This window comes from Erpetoichthys calabaricus, chromosome 9, assembly GCF_900747795.2.
Source record: "Erpetoichthys calabaricus chromosome 9, fErpCal1.3, whole genome shotgun sequence".
Classification (NCBI taxonomy): domain Eukaryota; kingdom Metazoa; phylum Chordata; class Cladistia; order Polypteriformes; family Polypteridae; genus Erpetoichthys; species Erpetoichthys calabaricus.
The window spans coordinates 11,318,889-11,343,677 of NC_041402.2; the positions used below are offsets into that span (position 1 = coordinate 11,318,889).

The 24,789-nt window shown below is 41.1% G+C and overlaps 1 protein-coding gene across 1 annotated transcript in view; it reads right to left on the bottom strand.

The window, feature by feature from the left end:
• Positions 1-24,789, bottom strand: part of adgrd2 (adhesion G protein-coupled receptor D2) — a 324,978-nt gene that overhangs the window by 162,166 nt on the left and 138,023 nt on the right. The window contains exons 14-15 of the mRNA XM_051931976.1: positions 14,239-14,372; positions 5,429-5,544 (exon numbers count right to left, since the gene is read on the bottom strand). Coding sequence (XP_051787936.1) covers positions 5,429-5,544; positions 14,239-14,372 — 250 coding nt within the window. The remainder of the gene's footprint in view (positions 1-5,428; positions 5,545-14,238; positions 14,373-24,789) is intronic.

The window sequence follows — 24,789 nt, forward strand, 5'->3', positions numbered from 1 at the left end:
AATTGGGGGTCTCGCAGGTCATTGCTTGTCTTGCACCGTTGCTAATGTCAACTTTAATTCCACAACTCCCACTGACTCCTTCTCTGCTCGGCGGATGTCTTGGCCTCACACTATCTATTATTATTATTTAAATGGCTTCCTGGTATCTCGTTTTCATTTGGGTATCTTTCAGTGCTGAAAATATTTCAATTAGCGAAAGAGATCCATATTTGCTATCACCGTGCTTCCTCGTGGTTACTGATGTTTTAATCTCGTCGACTTCTCAAGAGTCAATGCCCTCACCGTACCCCACCTTCCTTCTGCTGTAATAAATCCTGTGGAGCCGAACACAAGACCTCTGCGGGAGGAGCGACTTGTGCACTCGTTCAGCTTCAGCGTCTCCACTTTAACTCCCTCGTCGTTGCCAGGTTTTCATCTCATTATTCCTCTCGTTATTTGCTTTGACACAAAAGATTTCAGCAAAAAGACTTGAAAAAGTAAATCTGTCTTAAGTCTTTCATGTAGGAAGAATCAACAAAAAATAATGTGATATCCCGATTCACTAAATTCCCTTTTTTACTTTCCTCTGTTACAGTCTTCAGATCCAAACTGTAATGTATTACAGTCAGGGATACTCATTTTAAGAACTGATGTTTTGACAGGACGCCATATAGGTGTGTATATATACATATTGTCACGCTTGGGTTACATAATCGCACAGATTCGTTCAGGGTTTTCAAGAAACATAAACTTTATTCGTAATCTGCATAATAAAGCAGAGGATGTCTGGGGGAGAAGTGAGACAAGGCAATAAGCAAAAAGAACAGGTGCTGTACAGGCTTTTAAATATACAAAGCACTGATCGAGAAGCAGATCACGCAACACAGCAGCAGCCCAGCATCCAACAGAGCAAAGAGGAGGTAAACTGCATTGGTTCCCATTGTATCAGCATTTAAGAGGGGTGTGTACAGCCCCATTCGTCACAATATATGTTGTCACACACGCGCTCTTGGGGAGCAACTTACAGGATCAATGACGTGGGATTGCATAAAGAAAGTAGGTTTTGTACAAGGCATTAACATCTCTCTCTCTCATTCAACAGAAAAGGGGAAGAATAAAACGTACACTAAGAAGACTGGTAGATGATACCACTCACCCGTTAAACCCATCACTTCAGACCTTACCTGACGACTGCACTTCTGGCCTCACCATACCACATCATTTCCGCACGACCTTCTTCCCAGCATTCCCTCTGTATTCAATTTCCTGCCAGTCTCATTATATAAACGTCTCTCATGCATTGCAATTTGTCCGCTGTATGATTCATTTTTTTGGTGAATGCATAAGCCAGGAAAGGCTATTCTGGACCTAACAGTACACAGGGCTCACACCCCAAACCTTTATGAGCGTGTTGTCTCAAGTTCTTTTCACAATGTGTGCGTATATATGTGTGTGTGTGTGTGTGTGTGTGTATTGTAACAATAGCACTTTATAGTGCCCAACCCGGCACAGACTCAACACGGAGGCACGTATAAAATAACACAAAATGTATATTTTCTTCAGCTGGAGGGCACGTCTTCCCTGTGAACCCCCCCAGCCACAACACAGTCCCACAATAAGCACAAACTACTCAAACCAACTCACGCCCTGCTGGCACCACCACTCCTCCCTTGAAGCTTCGTCCTCTACTCCCGACTCTGGCCACTGAGTGGTGGTGACTGGCCCCTTTTATAGCCCACCCGGAAGTGTTCCAGGTGCTTGACCACCTGATTCCAATTGCACTTCCGGGTGGGGCTGAAGATTTGTCCAACTGGGTGGTGGAATCCATGCAGCACCCCCTGGCAGCCACTCCAGCTCCCAACCAGGCTGTGGAGGACTCCATCTCCCATGGAGCCCTGCGGGGAAACTGAAGCAGGGAGGCTGCCATCAAGCGTCCCAGGGGAGATACTGAGATGCCCATGGTTGCTCCCCCGGAACATGTGTAGAAGAGGCGACCCGGCCACCCACCACAATATCTACTCTCTCTCTCTATATATATATATATATATATATATATATATATATACATACATACATACATACATACATACATATATATATATATATATATATATACATATATACATATATCTGTGGTGGGTTGGCACCCTGCCCAGGATTGGTTCCCTGCCTTGTGCCCTGTGTTGGCTGGGATTGGCTCCAGCAGACCCCCGTGACCCTGTGTTCGGATTCAGCGGGTTGGAAAATGGATGGATGGATATATATATACATACACAGTGGTAGATGGCCCGGACACAGACAGGTAGACATTGATGCAAAGCACCACACACACATTTATTTACAACTATTATTTACACAAGTGAAGCACACAACCCAATACTCCCCCAAAGTCCAGGCCTCACACGATGCCTCTCTCTCTCTGTCCGCCTTCACTCATCTCCACCAAGCTCTGTCCTTCTACTCCCCCGACTCCAGCCATCAAATGGAGGGAGGCGGCCCCTTTTATCTTCACCTGGACGTGCTCCAGGTGTCTCCCAATGATCTTCTGCCGGCACTCCCTGGTGTGGCAGAAGTGCCGGCCATGCACCCGAAAGCACTCCGGGTGGCCCTGGTCATTGTCCCCCCAGCACTTCTGGGTGTGGCGGAAGTGCTGAGGACCAGGGCTCTCCTGACATCTGGGCGCCCCCTAGCGGTGACCACGGACCCCTGTAGGGTTGAGCTTCTAAGCTTTGTTCCCGTGGTCCCCAAATTAAAGATCTAAATAATTCAACTAACATAAATACTGTATATCATCTGTTTATATCTCTCCCTGTTTTCCCACTCCATCCAGCTCCTTCTCTAAGTTCTCACCAGTCACATCTGCGTTTGTTAATAACCTGCATTGTAAGATGAGGCTGACTACTTATGTACTGGACCCCATCCCCAGCACACTACTTAAATCCTGATTTCATGCCATAATCCCGACTGTTACAACAATAATAAACTCATCCGTTGACACTGGCTCTGTGCTGCTCACTTTTAAAATTGCTTCTGTAACCCCAATGTTAAAAAAGTCTGGTCTTGATGCTGAAAATCTTAACAATTTCCGGCCTATTTCCCACTTACCTTTCCTGTCAAAAGTTCTCGAGCGTGTTGTAGCCTCCCAGCTCACCAATTACTTAACTTCTAATAATTTGATGGAACCCTTTCCGTCTGTTTCAGGGCGCGGCACAGCTGTGAAACTGCTCTGCTATGGGTAACCAATGATTTGCTTATGGCAGCAGACTCTGGACAAACCAGCATATTAATTCTATTAGACCTCAGTGCAGCATTTGACACTGTCAGACATGACATCCTACTGTCCAGAATGGAGAACATGCTGGGTATCTCTGGCACTGCCCTCCAGTGGTTCAAGTCCTATCTGACTGATAGGCAAGAGTTTGTTAGTCTTGGCAACAGCAGATCCAACTCAGCACCAGTCACACAAGGAGTCCCTCAAGGCTCTGTCCTCGGCCCTCTTCTCTTCTGAATTTATATGCTTCCCCTTGGCCATATTATCCGTAGCTATGGACTGGGTTATCATTTTTATGCAGATGATACTCAACTCTACTACAATGTTAAAAGTGGAACTTCATCAGAGCTTTCTCAGCTCACAACCTGCCTTAGTGAAATTAAACCCTGGATGGAGCAGAACTCTTTAATAAATTGCAATAAAACTGAACTCCTGCAAATTGGGACTAAAATGCAACTTAATAAAATGAGCTCCTTCCCAGTCTATCTTGGCGGTGATCTCATCAGACCTGCCTCTACTGTAAAGAATCTTGGTGTCATTTTTGATTCCTCCCTTTCTTATTCCGCCCACATAAATCACATTAACAAACTTTCTTACTTTCACCTTCGTAACATATCCCGTGTTCGCTCCTTCCTCTCCTTCTCCAACGCTGAGAAACTTGTCCATGCTTTTATCACATCCCGCATCGATTATTGTAATTCCCTACTGGCAGGTGCCCCTTAATAATAATAATAATAATTCATTACATTTATATAGCGCTTTTCTCAGTACTCAAAGCGCTATCCACACACAGGGAGGAACCAGGAAGCGAACCCACAAATCTTCCACCGTCTCCTTACTGCAAAGCAGCAGCACTACCACTGCTCCACCTGTGACGGACCCTTCTAATCTTCTATCACAGCTCCAGCTTATTTAAAACTCAGCTGCAAGAGTCCTCACTTGAACCAGCAGCAGTGAGCACATCACACCCATCCTGCTCCGTCTTCACTGGCTCCCTGTGTCTTACAGAATAGGATTAGAATGCCTTTCATGGATGTCTATGTATTATGCAGTGACGTTCATGTCTATTTATCTATCTATCTATTATATAGTGCTTTTCATATCTATCTATTATATAGTGCCTTTCATGTCTCTCTATTTGTCTATTATATAGTGCCTATCACATCTATTTATCAACCATACAGTGCCTTTCAAGTCTATCTATCATATATGGCCTTTCACGTCTATCTGTTTATCTATCTACCTATTATATAGCGCCTTTCATATCTATTATATATAGTGCCTTTCATGTCTCTCTATCTATCTGCCTATCATAAGTGCCTTTGAAGTCTATCTACTTTATAGTCCCATTCATGGATGTCTATTTATTATATAGTGCCTTTCACATCTATCTATTCATTAGACAGTAGCTTTCTCTCCAGGTTCTGTTTATCACAGTCCTTCTTCTTTATGTGATGTATTAATGAGACATTCCCCCCCCCCCCCATATCTTCTTTATTATATCTAACCCAGAGAACACTTCTTCCCCTTTCTCCAGTTTACACCAATGTGCACCTCTGTAGAACATTCCACCTACAGCAAGCACTTTAGTACAATATTCATGTGACCAAAGGCATTAATAAAATTCCATTAAACAATTACACTTTATTTCTTCTCTTCTCCTACACTTCACTCAGGGGAGCTTTGTCTGACTCCATTCCTGACTCTGTCCCACCTAAGGATGCCGGAGTGGCTGTTTTTCAGCCCAGACCTGGGAGTATGTCCGGTGAAACCTCATTACCATCACAGAGCACAGCTGGGTCCGCTCCAGTGGGGAGACTGATCACATCAGCCCCCTGTAGTGGAACCTCAAGGACCCCAAACTGGACTGCCCAAAATAAACTACAACTCCCATGCAGCCCTGTGGGTGACAAAATGGGACCCACACCAAAAGGAGGCTGCCACCCAATGTGCTGCGGAAGCACATGAGTCCCTCTGTCACTATAATGGCTTATCGGCCAGTAAAGGTACCAGTAACCAGTCCAGACAGGAAGCCCATGCATCTGAAATCAACTTCACAACAAAATGACAAATAAAAAGGAATACCCCCGTGACCCTGTGTTAGGATATAGTGGGTTGGACAATGACTGACTAACTGACTTTATTCATTATTAGATCAAATGTGTGAGGGTCACCTACCATGTCAACTCCAGTTTCTGGGACTTTGAAGAACAGCTGGGTGTCATCATTTTTGAGCGTCTCCTTGCACTGGCAACTGTTACCACCACAACACGAAACAACACAATGGTGTTAACCTGTGGAGCATGAGAAGAAGAGAGACGTCAAAGGTGGACGTGCACTTTGTGTACTTGCCAGTGTCATGGACGTGCCAGCTCAAATAAGTGCCTTTCACTTCTATCTATCTATCTATTATATAGTGCCTTTCATATCTATTTATCTATCTATTATATAGTGCTTTTCATATCTATGTATCTATCTATTATATAGTGCCTTTCATATCTATGTATCTATTATATAGTGCTTTTCACTTCTATCTATTATATAGTGCCTGTCATATCTGTTATACAGTATAGTACCTTTCTTACTATTTAATTATCTATACATTTTTTAAATTTATTTTATAGTGCTTTTCATTCAATCTATCTATCATATACCGCTTTTCATATCTATCATATAATGCCTTTCAGATCTATCATACATACATACATACAATTTATTTCTGCATAGCCCAAAATCACAGAAGAAGTGCCCCAATGGGCTCATCAAAGAGAGACCCCTTTTCCAAGTAGGTTGGGCGTGCAGTGGGTGTCAAAAAAAGGGAGTAAATACAATACAATACACAGAACAGAACACAAGTCATCCTCAATATAATATAATAGTGCAACAGAAATATTACAAGTACAGAGCAAAATTCAACAGTAGATGATATCCCATAATAGGATTTGCTTTTCATATCTATTACATAAGGCCTTTCAAATCATCTATTTACTATATAGTGCCTTTCAAATGTATCTATTATATAGCGCCTTTCACAACTCTTCTCTTTCTTCGTGAGACTCCAACATATTTGTCATCTTGTTAACACACTTATTGTTCTTTATGGCAGTGTGGTGTGTCTCCCGACTTTCATATTTGTTCAGTTCTTTCATTAGCAGTTTCTGTTCTAACAGTTTACAGGCCGTGATGCTCTGTGCCGTGCAAGTAAATGAGACTAAATTTAATACAGATACAATCAATATATGAAAAGTACATTAAACACCAAGGTGTTAACCCACAGCATGACTCAGGCTCAGAATTTTCTGTTATTACGGTTAAGCCCAAGTTCAACTTGTGGTGACGTGTCTGGAACGTATCTATACACTGTTAGGCCCAAGTAAGTCTCAGGAGAGTATTCTGCTGCCATCTATTGGATGAAATGACATTGTCGTGCAAAGTCGCAAAAAGTCCTGACTACAGCTATACACAACATAATGTCTGTGTGGGCAATGTCTGTCTGACTGCATATACGTCTGTGGGCCTATATGGTTATAATAGAGTTCTTAAATTTCAATTGGATAGCAAGACGTAGTGAACTGAACACTTGTATCTCATGTCTCTTGTATACGAAGCGATTGTGCTGTCAGAACTGTACTTTGATTTGTTATTTTAATGTTAACTTTTCCCACTAAGAAAAAAAAATGTCAGACTTTGACGCAGATTAGTGAGATAGTGATGCATACGGCATCCACCATGGTTATGTCTGATGACTTCAGTCGCGTGAAGCTTCACAGTGGTGCAACAGTAGGTGCGGGACTTCAATCAAGAAGAAGGACAAGAAAGACGTTAGCCCCCCTTACCACTGTTCACAATGCAGCAACTGTCAATGTTCATGTCAGGGTAAATGCGGAAGTCACCAAAGCCTTGTGTTGTGATACCTTACAATAACACAAGAGATGTGTTTGTAGTGGTGCTACTGCAGAGTGGAAACTTCAACTCCCAGCAGTGGCTCTGATTGGTCGTCTGCGAAGGGTGCCGGGGCTGCTGGGGACAAGGAGGCCAGTGCGAGATTTAAAAGGAGGCCAGTTCTACCGAGTGAGGGTGAGTCTTTTGTTGTTTCGTGTCTGGAGTTGCCTGTCTGTTTGCCTTCCCAATCAAGGCCAGTGGATTCTTGTTCTTGTCTTGGATCGTCTAATCTTTCGGTGTATGGACTGTCTGGTGTCTTCCAGCTGCATGAGGACTGTCTGAGGATTTGCTGTTGACCTGCGAAGAAAGGAGCGCTCCTGATGCCATCACAAGTCATCAGGAAAATACCGGTAAGGACTGATCTTCACATTCACACGCAGCGAGCTGATCTCTGGACTTTTCAAATCCCCCATCATTTCACTACACTGGTCACCGTTTTCTATGGACTTTATCATGGACTTCATTGTGTGTGGTTTTTGTTAGTAATTTGTGTTTGCTAAATTCGTGTTTATTATATGTCACCGTAAAGGAACTGGGATGGGATCCGTACTAACTCCTACTTTCTCTGCTGTTCTTTTTCCAGTTTTCTGTGGTGACGATCTGTGTCGCCACCACCACCTGATCAGGGTACCATGATGTCCCTACATTGATGGATTAAGGGCCAGAAGTCCACATGACCATCATCATCGAGTTCTTCCATGTGAACCCTGAATACAATGGGGACTGATTGAGGTCATTTATGTCAGGTAGAATGCCTAGAGGGGGCTGGGTGGTCTCGTGGCCTCAGAACCCCTGCAGCTGTCTGGAGTTTTTTTTTTGTTTTGTTTTTTTCCTGTCCTCCCTGGCCATTGAACCTTACTTTTATTCTATGTAATTTGTGTTCCCTAATTTTACTTTTTAATATATTTTGTCTTTTTTCTCTTTCTTCATCCTGTAAAGCACTTTGAGCTCCATCATTTGTGTGAAAACGAGTTATAGAAACAAATGTTGTTGTTGCTTTAGTTTGTGTAGTTAGATTTCATTTATTATTGTTTAATACAGTCTTCAATTTCTGTTTTATTACCGGTTGCTTTTTTGGCTCTGTGAAGGAGTGTGTGTGTGAGTGCGTGCGTACTTGTGTTTCTGAATGGATGATCAGTAATTATCTCAAACTTAATAAGGAAAAAACAGAAATTTTAGTGATTGTCAAAAATGGGAATACAGTAATCCCTCGCTATATCGCACTTCGCCTTTTGTGGCTTCACTCCATCGCGGATTTTATATGTAAGCATATTTAAATATATATCGCGGATTTTTTGCTGGTTCGCGGATTTCTGCGGACAATGGGTCTTTTAATTTCTGGTACATGCTTCCTCAGTTGGTTTGCCCAGTTGATTTCATACAAGGGACGCTATTGGCAGATGGCTGAGAACCTACCCAACTTACTTTTCTCTGTCTCTTGCGCTGACTTTCTCTGATCCTGACGTAGGGGGATTGAGCAGGGGGGCTGTTCGCACACCTAGACGATACGGACGCTCGTCTAAAAATGCTGAAAGATTATCTTCACGTTGCTATCTTTTGTGCAGCTGCTTCCTGAAACGACATGCTGCACGGTGCTTCACATACTTAAAAGCTCGAAGGGCACATATTGATTTGTGCTTGAAAAACAAACTCTGTCTTTCTCTATCTCTCTCTCTCTCTCTCTCTTTGTCTGTTCCTGACGGAGGGGGTGTGAGCTGCCGCCTTCAACAGCTTTGTGCCGCGGTGCTTCACATACTTAAAAGCCAAACAGCCCTATTGATTTGTTTGCTTTTCTCTCTATCTCTGTGACATTCTCTGCTCCTGATGCGCACTCCTTTGAAGAGGAAGATATGTTTGCATTCTTTTAATTGTGAGACGGAACTGTCATCTCTGTCTTGTCATGGAGCACAGTTTAAACTTTTGAAAAAGAGACAAATGTTTGTTTGCAGTGTTTGAATAACGTTCCTGTCTCTCTACAACCTCCTGTGTTTCTGCGCAAATCTGTGACCCAAGCATGACAATATAAAAATAACCATATAAACATTTTCTTATTTCGCGGGTGGCTCTGGAACGCAACCCCCGTGATGGAGGAGGGATTACTGTAATGAGGTTATTAGAAATAAACTTGATCAATTAGGATTAAAAGTCAAGACAGAGGTAAAGAATATAGTTGGTAATTATTTAACCTGAATTTTAAATCACATATTAATCAGGACAGCATTTTTTTCACTTAAGAAATAGAGCAAAAGTTAGACCTCTTATAACATTGCAATATGTTGAGAAATTAGTTCACGCTTTTGTTTTCAGTCGGCTACATTACTGTAACACACTCCTCTCAGGACCACCCATAAAAGACATCAATTGATTGCAACGAGTGCAGAATGCAGCTGCTAGAATCTTAACTAGGAGAAGAAAATCCGAGCACATCACGCCAGTCTTAGCATCGTTACACTGGTTATCTGTGCCATTTAGAATTGACTTTAAAATTCTGCTTATGGTTTACAAAGCCTTCAATAATCTGTTCCATCCTATATTTTGAAATGCCTGTCAGTACTGCCTACAACAAAAAAAGCAAGCGGTAGATCGAGATAACGAACGCCATTACAATCCATATAGCTAACGTGTCAGTGGACAGAGATTGTTAACATTAACAGAAAGTGTAGTTGGTTTACAAAACATATTTACTCTTTATTCCTTCTCTAAGACATGTTCAGTGCAATACAACTTTTTATAAGCGCCTCTGGATATTTTACTAAGTCTAAATGCCTCTTTTGATGGTTGAAAAATATGTTGTCACAATTTTAGTTTAAGTTGTTTGCAAAATTTGTTCAATAACAAGGTTCTATATTTTGACTGCAACTGTCATGCAATGTGATTCCTTCTCTTCATTAGTGCCATTTTATGGGGCCATGCAAACCTGGATTAATACTTGTGTGCACATTAAAATGTTTTTTTGTACAATTGCAGTGGAAAATGTGGTTAACATCCACTCATGCATGTGAAAAAAATACCGTTGAATACCGTGAAACCAGTATAATATTGAAAAATACTGTGATACAGACCAAGGGTTGCCAACTCCGGTCAACCACCGGAGCTGCAGGTTTTCATTCTAACCCTTTTCTTAATGAGTGACCGGTTTTTGCTCCTAATGAACTTCTTTTCAATTCGTTTTATTTGATTTGCTCTTGAAGGCTCAAACCCCTTAATTGTTTCTTTTTCCTTAATTACCAGCCAAACAATAATGAGATGCAAAATGAGCCAAAACAACTGGTGTCCATCATACGATATCTGAAAATAAAGAAAGATGAAGGTCTCAGGAATGTCGATCTGCTCAGGTCCACAAAACATTTTAGCAGAGCTCTTAGAAAAGGGAAAATCACCAATTTCAGAAATGTCTGCTAATGCACCACGAGAGCAGCAACAAGCCACGAAAATAAAGAACGAGTTTAATTAATGACAAGAATCAGCGCCTCATTTAGCAACTGGTTGGAGTTTGAGGCCCTCACTTAGTTGGTCTTCTGTTGGCTCCCTCATTTCACATTTCATTTCTGTTTGGGTGCCATTTAAGGAAAGGAATGAAGCAATTCAGAGGAACGATGAAGAAATTCAGGGGAGCAAATCTTAAAAAACCAATTCAATTAAAATGAATTCACAAGAAGTTAATCAGCTGCACAAACAGGGCATTCATTAAAAAAGAGGTTAGAATGAAAACATGCAGCCACGGTGGTCCTCCAGCACCAGACTTGGCGACCACTGATACAGAATTTTGGTTATACTGCCCAGCACTAACAATGCCTTTCAAAAATAAGCAATTCCAAAAGCAAACAAATTCCCAATAGGAAGATCAAAAGAAATGACAACAATCAAACAATCAAAATAACCAGTAGAGAAACTCACCACACGGTGGGTGCATTTCAATGAACTGCAAGCGGCTGCAAGGTTTTCCCCTCAGCCTTTATAAGTCAGATAAAGGGGCCGATGGTTCCACCCACAAGACAAAACACAGACTGACACATGAAAACTAGATAGTTCATACAGGTAACAAAAAAAAAAAAATATATATATATATATATATATATATATTTGAACAAAATAGATACGAATGAGCCATTCTGAACCCCCCTGGCTGAAATAGAACAAGTTATCCTGGACCCCAAAGGCTCATCCACCTTAACAGGGATGGCTGGATGGTATTGAAGGCACTGGAGATATCAAGAAATGTAATCCTCACAGTGCTGCCAGCTTTGTCCAGCCTTGTGGAGCAACATTTATTTCTATAGCACATTTTCATACAAATGATGTCGCTTAAAGTGCTTTTCAGGATGATGAAAGTGAAAAACAACAACATATATACAGTCATATGAAAAAGTTTGGGAACCCCTCTTAATTCTTTGGATTTTTGCTTCTCATTGGCTGAGCTTTCAAAGTAGCAACTTCCTTTTAATATCTGATATGCCTTATGGACACAGTAGGATTTCAGCAGTGACATTAAGTTTATTGGATTTACAGAAATATGCATCATAACAAAATTAGACAGGTGCATAAATGTGGGCCCCCCAACAGAGATATGACATCAATACTTAGTTGAGCCTCCTTTTCAAATCCAACAGCCTCTAGACGCTGTCCTCCTATAGCCTTTGATGAGTATCTGGATTCTGGATGGAGGTATTGTTGACCGTACTTCATACAAAATCTCTCCAGTTCAGTTCAATTTGATGGCTGCCGAGCATGGACAGCCTGCTTCAAATCATCCCATAGATTTTCGATGATATTCAAGTCAGAGGACTGTGATGGCCATTCCAGAACATTGTACTTCTCCCTCTGCATGAATGCCTTTGTAGATTTCGAACTGTGTTTTGTGTCATTGTCTTGTTGGAATATCCAACCCCTGCGTAACTTCAACTTTGAGACTGATGCTTGAACATTATCCTGAAGAATTTGTTGATATTGGGTTGAATTCATCCTACCTTCGACTTTAACAAGGGGCCCAGTCCCTGAACTAGCCACACAGCCCCACAGCATGATGGAACCTCCACCAAATGTGACAGTAGGTAGCAGGTGTTTTCTTGGAATGAGGTGTTCTTCTTCCGCCGTGTAAAGTGCTTTTTGTTGTGACCAAAACTCATCAATCCAAAGCACTGCACCTGCCATACAGATGTTCTTTGTGCAAATCACGCTGAATTGTAGAGCGATATACAGATACACCATCTGCAGCAAGATGTTCTTGCAGGTCTTTGGAGGTGATCTGTGGGTTGTCTGTAACCATTCTCATAATCATGCTCATATGCCGCTCCTGTATGTTTCTTGGCCTGCCAGACCTGCTGGGTTTAACAGCAACTGTGCCTGTGGCCTTCCATTTTCTGATTCCATTCCTTACAGTTGAAACTGACAGTTTAAACCTCTCAGATGGCTTTTTGTAGCCTTCCCCTAAACCAGGAGACTCAACAATCTTTGTTTTCAGATCTTTTGAGAGTTGCTTTGAGGATCCCATGCTGTCACTCTTCAGAGGAGAGTCAAAGGGAAGCACAACTTGTAATTGACCACCTTAAATCCCTTTATATCTCATGATTGGACACACCGGTCTATGAAGTTCAAGGCTTAACGAGCTCATCACACCAAGTAATCAGCATTGAGCAGTGACAGGCATTCAAATCAGCACAATGACAAGGGGACCCACATTTTTACACAGCCAGTTTTTCACATTTGATTTAATTTCATAGAACTAAATACTGCTTCACTAAAAATCTTTGTTCGGAAAACACCGCAGTGCTCAGATGTTCCTAGGAAATGAAAGACATACCACTGTTATCTGTTTTGTTGAAAGGAGAGTCCATTATTATGCAGGCTGAGAGGGGTTCCCAAACTTTTCATATGACTGTAAGAAAATAAAATTAGGTAATACTAATTAACATTGAATATAAGTAAGGTCGGATGCCCAGGGAGGACAGAAAAAAAACAAAAAAAGGAGAAAAAAAAATCTGCAGGGGTTCCGAGGCCTGGACACCACCCGCCCAGCCCCCTTTAGGTATTCTACCTAACATTAATGACCTCAATCAGTCCTCATTGTATTCAGGCTTCACATGGAAGAACTTGATGATGATGGTCATGTGGACCTCTGGCCTTTAATCCATCAGTGATCAGGTGGTGGGGGCACAGACTGCATCCTCCACTCTAGTTTGAATAAAAGGGGGCACCCCAACATTTACCATGTGGAACTCGACCCCAAAATGATGAACTGTGCTCATTAATTCCACCCTTCTTTACCTACAGCTTTGCTCCAATTTTAACATTTTACACCCCCCCCCCCCCCCAGATAAACTGGCCACCACATTCTACCAGATGAATGGCTACAAATGGGACCCACAATAGCGTGAGGCTATTGGTGTGCTGGAGTACCGTTTGATTTCTGCCTATACAGGTAACTCAGTTAGCGTGAAATGTTTCTTCTACAGCTTTTCTCGTTGTGAAATATATTCTGTTGTGATGATGGCGCCAATGAAAGACACTCTTAGGAAAAATTACTAATAGATCTGTGCTTGGAAAGGTAATGGATTAGTAGTTTTATTGACCTGCCTAAATAGCAATCACATGCTATATTTCTGTGCCGTACAGGTACTTTACTGATATGAGTGTCTTTTGTTTGTACCGGTAATTAAAAGTTCCAATTGTGCTCCGCTGCAACACTCGCTTGTTGGAATTACCAGTTAGTGAATAGCATTGGTATCTGCCAGACAATGGAACTCTCTATTTTTATTTATTTTCTATAGCTGCATGTCTTAATATTGTTTCTTTTTTTTAAAGTGTGTACCAGAATTCTATAAATCAAGGACATTCGGAACAAAGTTCTAAACATTAATATAACGAGCAGATGCAAATGCCAGAAACATTTCATTTATATCTTTAAAAATTACCTGGTCATCAAATAGCTTTGCATCTCCATTTAATTGCATCCATTTGTTCTGCCTCAATTAACATGTGACAATGTGCTCTCTGAATGTCTTTATATGATACGTTTAATAAAAGAAGGGAACAGCGTAAGCACTTACAAATAGAACAAAGAGAACGGGCCCGACAAAGGACCAGATGATATCTGTCTGAACATTCAGCCAGCAGTAATTGTCTGCTACGTACTTGTTAAACGAAGTTGCCAGGGTGATGCCAACAATAATGACTGGCAGGCCTGAATAGAAAAGACAAAAAAAAAAACAGAAAAAAAAAGATTATTTTTTTTTTCTCTGCAGGAGTAAAAGCATGCTTTTATTATAATAAGACAAAACAAAAAGAATGTGCTGGTGAGAGTTCCATAAATTCCCACCTTCTGCTCTTGGTCAGAAAGCATAACATTAAGAGCAGGACCATTGGCAAGACTGACTCATCAACATGCCATGCATTCCTCCTTGTTGTTAGTTAACAACCAATCAAATTGTTGCAATTTTGTTTGTTCTTTTTTTTTTTTCTCTTCAGAAGGTGGAGGGGGGGGGGGGGGCTGTTTGTATGTGGTACTCTGCACTCGTTTCACACAAACAATACAAACAGTGGCTTCAGAAAGTACCTGGACCCCCTTTCGCTTTCTGCACACTTTGAGTCTATCGCTGGTCTCATTTTTTAAATGGATAAACTTGCCGCCTTTGTTTAAAGTGAAAACGTGTGCTTTGTAAAGGTTTGCAAATTTATTAAAAAAATCAAAACCTGAAATTTCACCGTCCTAGAAGTATTCTGACTTTTAATTCAGCTTTGAGTCTTCGTGGGTTAATCTCTACAAGCTTTGCACACCTAGATTTGGGCCGTTCATCCCATTCTTCCTGGCAGATCCTCTCAAGCTCCTTTACACTGGATGGAAGGTGTGTGTAACCTGCCACCTTCAGGTGTTGGCAGATCCTATCGAGGTCTTCATTTTCCACACATTTTATTGTAATAATAATAAGAAATTTTATTTATATATCACCTTTCAATGTCCTGCAGATGTAATTTTAAATAGCTACTGTAAATTTGTCATTTCTGTCCATTAAACTACATTCAATTACCTATAGTACTAAGGTGTTGTACTGTGTTAGCCATTATGAATGTAGAGAAAAGCCAAGCAAAATGACACCTTTTATTGGCTAACTAAAAAGATTACAATATGCAAGCTTTCGAGGCAACTCAGGCCCCTTCTTCAGGCAAGATGTTCTTGCATATTGTAATATTTTTAGTTAGCCAATAAAAGGTGTCATTTTGCTTGGCTTTTCTCTACATTCAATTACCTACAATGACAAAATGAAAATATTTCCATAAAGGTTTGCAAATTAAAAATCAAAACCTAAAATTTTTCAAGCATAGAAGTATTCGGACCCTTAATTCAAAAGTCTCTTTAGCAGAAATTTCAGCTTCCAGTCTTCTTAAAAAAGTCTCTGCAAGCTTTGCACCCCTGGATTGGGTCAGCTTATCTCAGTCATCCTGGCAGATCTTCTCAATCTTCTCCGTTAGATTGAATGAGAAGCATCTGTGAACTGCCATCTGCAGGTTCTGTCACATCCTATCGAACCCTTCACTTTCTGCACACTTTATTGCATTGTAGATTTAATTTTAAATGGATACTGTACATTTGCCATTATTGTCCATTAACTACACTCAATTACCTACAAGGACAAAATGAAAACGTTTTCAGAAAGCTTTGTAAATTTATTTCTCATTCATAGACATATTTAGATCCTTAATTCTTAATCCTCTTTGGCAGCCATTACAGCTTTCAGGCTTCTTGAGTGTGTCTCTACAGTCTTTGCACACCTGGATTTGGGCAGTTTCTCCCATTCTTCCTGGCAAATCCCCTTGAGCTCCATTACATTGGACGGGAAGCATGTGTAACCTGCAATCTTTAGGTCTTGGCAGATCAATTAGGCCCTTCACTTTCCACACAAATTATTATACAGTAAAACCTTGGATTGCAAGTCACTTGGTCTGCAAGTGTTTTGCAAGATGAGCTAAATTTTTTAATAAATTTTAACTTGATGAACGAGCGAGGTCTTGCAATACAAGTAGTATGCATACGCTTTGTCTGCCGAGCGTCATGTAAAAGCTGATGGTTCTTCTCTCTCACTGCGGGATTGTGGGTAATCATCTCCCATTCTCGGTCTCAGTCGGCGTGCCTCACTCATATAGTCAACATCCGTACGAGCATATACTGTTTACTACAGCATTGTGACCACGTGTGTGTGTGTGTGCTGTGACATGCGAGTCCTTGTCTTGCACCCCAAAACACGAGGCTGAGTCTCAGCACTTTAGCGACACCAGCTTTATTCAGCATGAAACAGGAACAGCACGGTTACTTATTGTAGTGGGATCTGCGACTCTCCTATACACAGACACAGCAGTCAGGCAGGGCCGGAGCCAAGTAATACTGTGCCCTGCATTTATAATGTTCCTTGTATCACACATCAACAGCAGGATCTTTTCGGATTCGCTTTTGCAGCAAACTGCTACAGCACTGGGAACCTGTGGTTGCTTTGGGACGCTCTTCTGCGTGTCGTCCTGTTGGGTGCAATCCCAAAACAGTTTAGAAGCCTTACAGTGCGTAAAGCATTTATTTTAAATTTTGTGTCCAAGTGTAGTTAGTCTTCAGGCCAAAGCAAATGTCAATGGAGAGGTTTCCTTGTTAAAGTCGCAAAAAAAGAAAAAGATTCCAGTGAGCCAACAGATAGCAGAGATTCCATTAGTTAGAGTGAAAGTCGTCCTGTACAATAACCCTCTTCTCTCTCATCTCCCTCACACCAGCCATGATTCATCCATCCATCCATCCATTATCCAACCCGCTGAATCCGAACACAGGGTCACGGGGGTCTGCTGGAGCCAATCCCAGCCAACACGGGGCACAAGGCAGGAACCAATCCTGGGCAGGGTGCCAACCCACCGCAGGACACACACAAACACATCCACACACCAAGCACACACTAGGGCCAATTTAGAATCACCAATCCAACTAACCAGCATGTCTTTGGACTGTGGGAGGAAACCGGAGCGCCCGGAGGAAACCCACGCAGGCACAGGGAGAACATCCAAACTCCACGCAGGGAGGACCCGGGAAGCGAACCCAGGTCCCCAGGTCTCCCAACTGCGAGGCAGCAGCGCTACCCACTGCGCCACCGTGCCGCCCAGCCATGATTCATTTCAAAGGTAAAGTGCAGGTTAATTTGTTTTATGTATTTTTACTTTATTTTTTGTATTAATTTTTAGATGAATAGTTTTGGGTTGTGGAACAAATCATCTGAGCTTCCATTATTTCTTATGGGGAAATTTGCTTTGATATACGAGTGCTTTGGATTACAAGCACGTTTCCGGAACGAATTATGCTCGCAAACCAAGTTTCCACTGTAATAGTAATAAATTGTATTTATGCAGCACCTTTCATTATGTTGTTAGCTAAACTTGCCACCATCCATTAAACTCAATTTCATATAATGACAAAATGATGTTTTCAGAAAGGTTTGTAAATTTATTAAAAATCAAAAACTGAAACATTTCATTCCTAGTTGCATTCAGACCCTTAATTCAGATTCCTCTTTGTGGCTCCTTGGGTCAGTCTCTACTAACTTTGCACACCTAGATTTGGGTAGTTTAACCCATTCTTCCTGGGCGATGCTCTCAAGCTCTGCTAGAAAGAATGAGAAGTGACTGTGGACTGCCATCTTCAGGTCTCTCCAGCCTCAGCATTCTATGTCAATGTCAATTTATTTATATAGCACATTTAAAACAAAATAGGAATGCTGAGGCCAAAGTGCTTTACAATAACAGAAGAAAAAAAACATACAATTAACATAACAAATACAAATAAAGTAAATGAACATAATTAAAATCAATAATAAATAGAAGTAATGTTACATAATCACAATGAGGAAACCATCAGTATTACTGAAGATCACAGAAAGCAAGTGAATAAAAATGAGTCTTTAATCTTGTTTTGAACAGTTCAGTTGTAGACGAATCCTTTATGTGATGAGGTAAAGAGTTCCACAGTCGAGGAGCAGCAGCTGCAAAAGCCCTGTCTGTCCCCCTTAGTTTTACACTTGGTACGAGGGACAACAAGAGACAACTGACCAGGGGGGTATTTTTCATACGTGGATTAGTCGTTTAGCCGGATGTAATTGTTGACGATTTGGCCTGATCCTGGATCTGTCGGGTTTTTCGAAACTCTTGCTGGAAGTGTTGTCATAGCAGCACATCCTAATCCTCAAAGCTGCACGGAGCGGGTTTGTTCCACGTAAACAATGATTAGTTTACACACGTGATCAGTGACGGTGCGTGGAAGTCATCCAGTCATGGCTCCGCCGTTCATGAATGAGCGACCAATTGATATTGGTGCGCAAATTATAAGAAGAGAATTTCATATAGAGAGGGTTTTGCGCGATCGGCAAGATCCTTTATTGCTCCTGGAGGAAATTCTGTACAAAAGATACCGCTTTAGCCGAGGGGGAATATTGTACCTCAAAGATTTATTAGCACCTTATATTCGAAGTCAAACTAGGCGAAGTCAGGCTCTCACAACCACACAGACAGTAGGCATTGCTTTGAGGTTTTTTTTACAAGCGGCACTTTTTTTATATACTGTAGGCGATGCGAAAAATCTAACTAAAAGTGCAGTTTGCCAGGCAATTCGTAAAGTCTGTTTGGCTCTGAAATATTTCCTTCGGGTTTTCATTGTGTTTCCTGGACACCTGCGTGTGCAGACAATAAAAGAGGCGTCTCATGCCATTGCAGGTAGGTAATACACAGGCTAAAACACCCACAGTTCCATAAAGAATCTCACAATCAGCCTAACATTCTCATTACCAAGGATTTCCAAATGTGATTGGGGCACATGGGACTAATCAGAATGGAATATGATCAAACATTATTTGGAAAATGTACCTCTCCTCCTGATGAATAATCAGACACAGTGTCTTCATGAAATATTTGACCTTCGTCCATATCTCGTTGGTCAGACACAGGTTCAAGGGATATGACATTCCATGCAACTGACCCAACAAAAAAGAGAGCTATATGGAACATACCTATGGCACACATGGAGGACAAATACATGCAATGACCATCCTTTACCTGAAATGAAGTGACCACTGCATCCTGCCACTGGTTCTGAGGAGGAGCTTCCCCCTGGAATGCCCTCAGAAACAGGGCGATGGGCATTTTGCTGGAGAGCCAACTCTTCTGCAGGGGTTAGGTCTGGACCGTGTGGACCTCCACCTGTTTTTTGCTTGTCTGCCTTCTTAATAGCTTTAAAATTAATGATTTTTATATTATATATGATTATTTATGTCAACAATTCTTTAAATAGTTATATACCAATATTTACCAGTTTGAAGTATATTCTTACTTCACTTTAACCTGTTCCCATGTTCTCCTTGATCTGGAATTATGACATATTAAATAATAATTAATCTGACACATAGGAAATGAAACGCTGCATTCGGTAAGTACAATGCACACTACTTAGCGTTTAATTTATTGGCCACTTTTTGCCAGCTGTCTTTTCTGGTTTGGGCTGCTTTTGCAGTGTTACCCCTTGTGCATATTAAATCTTGAAATTCTTCATGTCCTTCGAATGAAAGGTCCTGCTCCGCTTGTGTGGAAAAAAAAAAATGCGCCCGTTCTTTCGTCATTTTGTTACAGCCTATCAAAGACTCGCTAATCATGTTTTCTAGACTCAATATATATGGGCTTTTCAATCAGCGCAGGCGCACGCATTCATCTCATATGATTAGATCCAGCTCGACTAATCTAATACACGGCTGCGTTTGAAAAACCGACCTATCCCTGAGGAGTGTCACCGGCATTAACTTATCCAAGATGAGGCACCTGATCTCGGATGATTTAAGCGACGTACGGAAATACCCCCCAGAAGATCTAAGCACTCTAGATGGCCAGTGTATAACACACAATTCAGATAAATAGGCAGGAGCAAGCCCATGTAAAGATTTAAAAACTTGCAACAAGATTTTAAAATCAATTCGAAAACTGACAGGCAGCCAGTGTAAAGAAGCTAATATTGGAGAAACAGAATCAGACTTTCTTGCCCCAACCAGAAAGCGAGTGGCAGCATTCTGGACCAACTGTAACCTGCGTATCAGGGATTTGCTAATCCCAGAATACAGCGAGTTGCAGTAATCAAGGCGAGAAAAGTTATGAGTAGCTTTCTCAAGATCCCTAGAAGATAAAAAAAGGCTTGATCTTACCTAAAAGACGAAGCTGGAAAAAGCAACTCTTGACTACAGAATTAATCTGTTTCTCAATAGAGAGGTTACTGTCAAAGATAACACCAAGATTGCGGACTTCAGGTGTCTGAGCTTTAGCTGAACCCATCAAAGCCAGTCAGTGAACTGTGTCACGGCCACTCCAGGATTGCCTTGGCTTCTTGTCATTGATATGCTGAAAGATGAATCATCACCCCAGTCTGAGGTAGCGGGCACTCTGGAGTTTCTTCAAAAACATCTCCGACATTGGATGCATTTATCCTTCCCTCAGTTCTGACCAGCCTCCATGTCAGAACAGGAGTGCATGACGTTAATGGTGGGCTTATTTCTTGATGTACTGATTAGTCAACAGGTGTGAATCACACACACACATGCACACACAGCATTCGACTCAGCTCAGTGTCACAACAAACAGTGGATTCAGGAAATATTCAGACCCCATTACTTTCTGCATACTTTATTGTGTTGTAGATTTAATTATAAACAGAAACATTTGCCATTTTTAACTATGACTCGACGCTAAATCACCCATAATGAAATGTCTTTTTTTTTCTTCAAAAAGGTTTGCAAATTTATTAAAAAAATCAAACACTGAAATCCCTCAATCATAGAAGTATTTAGACACGAAATTCAGCACTCTGTTGAAGCCCCTTTAGTAACAATTCCAGCTTCGAGTCCTCTTGGTAAGTCTCTACAAGCTTTGGACACCTGCAAATGGGCATTTTGTCTCATTCACGCCTGGACAAACTGGTGAGGAAAGCAGGCTCTACTGTTGGCATGGAGGTGGACAGTTTAACATCTGTGGCACAGCGACGGGCTCTCAGCAGGCTCCTATAAATTATGGAGAATCCACTGCATTCACTAAACAGGATCATCTCCAGACAGAAGAGCAGCTTCAGCGACAGACTGCTGTCACTGTCCTGCTCCACTGACAGACTGAGGAGATCGTTCCTCCCCCAAACTATGCGACTCTTCAATTCCACCCGGGGGGGGGGGTAAACGTTAACATTTAACATTATACATAGTTATTGTCAGTTTTTTACCTGCATTATTATCAATCTTTAATTTAATATTGTTTATTGTATCAGTATGCTGCTGCTGGAGAATGTGAATTTCCCCTTGGGATTAATAAAGTATCTATGTATCTATCTATCTATCTATCTATCTGTCAATCATTCTTTCTGGCAGATCCTCTCAAGGTCCATTACGTTGGATGGGCAGCGTCTGTAACCTGCCAGATTCAGGTCTTGGCAGATCCTACCAAGCCTTTTACTTTCTGCACACTTTATGGTGTTGTAGATTTAACTTGAAATGGATACAGTAGCCATTGTTGTCCATTAAACTACAGTAATCCCTCTGCAATATCGCACTTCGACTTTCGGGGCTTCACTCTATCGCAGATTTTATATGTAAGCATATCTAAATATATATCGCAGATTTTTCGTTGGTTCGTGAATTTCTGCAGACAATGGGTCTTTTTATTTCTGGTACATGCTTCCTCAGATGGTTTGCCCAGATGATTTCATACAAGGAATGCTATTGGCGGATGGCTGAGAAGCTACCCAATCAGAGCACGTGGTTAAGTCCCTGTGTGCTGATTGGCTCAGCAATGGAGCGCCGAATTCGATTCCACTTTGTGTTAACCTGGGAAATCTCATCTCGCTCTTTCAGCATCGACGTGTTTTGCTGTGTAAAGAGTTAACTTTTGTGTTCTTTTGTGTTTATCTTCGTGCATAGTCAAGCCCTACGTTATGGCTCCAAAACGATCTGCTCCTGCTACTGCTTCAGGGGCTGTGCCCAAGCGCCAACGGAAGATGCTAACGATTGCCAAAGAGGTAAAAATTTTAGATATGTTGAAGGAACAGCTACACCGCTGTAGGACGCCATTACGGCATCAAAGAGTTCACAGTTCGTTTTATTTAAAAAGGAGGAAAAGAATATAAGATCTACGGCCACAGTGTCCTTTAACCAGGGCGCGAAATGAGTTGTAAGTGGACGTAATAAGGCGGTAGTCTGGATAGAATCTGCTTTAGGGATTTGGATTAAAGACTGCACGACGAACGATGGCGGTGCTACACAGTCGCCTGAAGAGGCTCCTTTAGAAGAGCTGTAACGCTCTCCTTTGTTGTGCATTAAAATTAAACTCATCGTTATCGGACAAGTCGTTGTGTCATTGTTGGAGAGTAACCATAATTAATTTTCTACATACAGTACTTAGTACATGTACGCACGTTTAGTGTCACTGTACACATTTTACTGTATACAATTTTTCTTGCATTGTACGTATTTATTGCTGGTGGCCTGTCTATCGTAATGGCTGTAACATGTGATATCGGAGACGCTCGATATCTTTAAAATAACATTTAGGTTTTACTGTATATAAACAGTGTGTTTACATATATAATTTCAACGAATCTTACCTAATATCTAAGAGAATATAAAGGGTTTATGCTGTAAAACTGTGCGGGAAATGTTTATATGAGTGTGGGAGAGTTTATAAGGGCTTAAAATATATAAAAATAACCATATAAACATATGGTTTTTACTTCACGGATTTTCACCTTTCGCAAGGGTTTCTGGAACGCAACCCTCGCGATCGAGGAAGGATCACTGATTCAATTACCTAGAATGACTAAATAAAAACATGTTCTCCGAAAGGTTTGTAAATTAATTAAAAATCAAAAACTGAAATCCCTCATTTATATCCTTCATTTGGTACTTTGTAAAAGCCTGTTTAGCTGCAATTCCAGTCTTCTTCAGTTACACTCTACAAGCTTTACACACCTGGATTTGAGCATTCTTCCTGGCAGATTCTCTCAGGCTCCATTAGATCGGGAAGTGTCTGTAATGTGCCAACTTCAGGTCTCACCACTCAAATTCAATGTTGTTGTAGGGTACAAAATCTGTACATTTTGGTTTAATTTTCCATTATATTTTGTTCGAGACAAGACAACAGATGAACTACATTCAGGACAAATCAAAGCAGGTTTTCTTCCCTTACACCTCACTTTAAAAACAGCTGTTCCAACATAGAAAGGAAGACATGCTGGTGGCTCAATTACTTTATAACCTGGGAGAGGAAGACTGAGCCATGCCTCATGCTATTGATTACTTTATGGATGGACATCTGGGACAAAAATTTGGTTTACAGCCTGGGAAACGAGGACATGAGGTTATATCAAAAAACTTTATTATTATCTGGTAAAAGATAGATTAAAGAGTTTGAGCAAAATCCATCCATCATATTGACAGCCAGCTAATCAGGTGCATGGAACATTCATGTGTTGTGAAACCATGGCATGAAACTTTATAGTAAATACGCCTCGTTTTGAAAGCAACGTTAGAAGAAGAAAAGAAACAGCGATGATGGAAGAGCAATATCAGAAGAGAAAACAAAGACACGTATGACCAGTTTTCATCTTATCGTCAGTTAACAGCATTTTCACGAATGTCGACTGCTGAATCAAACGTCGCCCTGCAACATTCATCCTTGCCATCTCTACTTTTTTTTTTATAGGCTTTAGAAAAAGCTTAATATATATATATATATATATTCAGACTTTCCTCTCAGTCCTATTTTCTATTATTCTTTGTTCCAGTGGTATTATTATTATTCTTGTAATAAATACCATGCTGCTTTTAACTTTCTGTGCTTTATCTTAATGTCTATTGAGTGATTGAAATAATAAGTTAGATTTCTTTGAGCACCTAGTGCAGCCGGAGACTTGCCATTACCTCTGTGCTGCGAGGTTTATTAACACTAGAATTACCACAGCCTACGAGAAAACGTAGATCCGGCCCACCTTAAATCCGTTCACACCTCTCCGTCAGCGTCTTTTGTCCTGTAAATGTGCCGATTAAGACAAGCAGCTTGCTATTCCATCCCCCCACCATTGCAAAATGTGCACAATGTTCTCCCAGCTCATGCCTTGATTACCTGGGAGTGAAGTGCTGGAGTTTTAGAGTGGAAATAATAGATCGTTATTTGGAACACATGCATTTCATGTGTATTCCGTTTCTTACAGTAATCTGTGTAAACAAAGTGTTAAACAAACTTTTTCATATTTTAGTAATAAATGTTAAAAAATGTAGGTATAAACTATAGAATGTTTGATCTTTAGACTTCAGGCTTCACACAAACACTTTCACAAAAGGTTCAAGGACAATACAACAGCTTCCATGGCGTAGCGGTAAGATTTGCTGACTTGTAATCAAGAGTCCCCCAGTTCGATCCTGACTGCCTCCTTTATTTACCGTTTTCAGTAGTGAGCTGCTCTTACTGTTAATATTATACAGTACACACATACATTTGGTTTGTGTCTGTAACAGCCGTTGTACATTTATAGGACTTGTGAAAGTTACCGTTTTTTTTTTTCA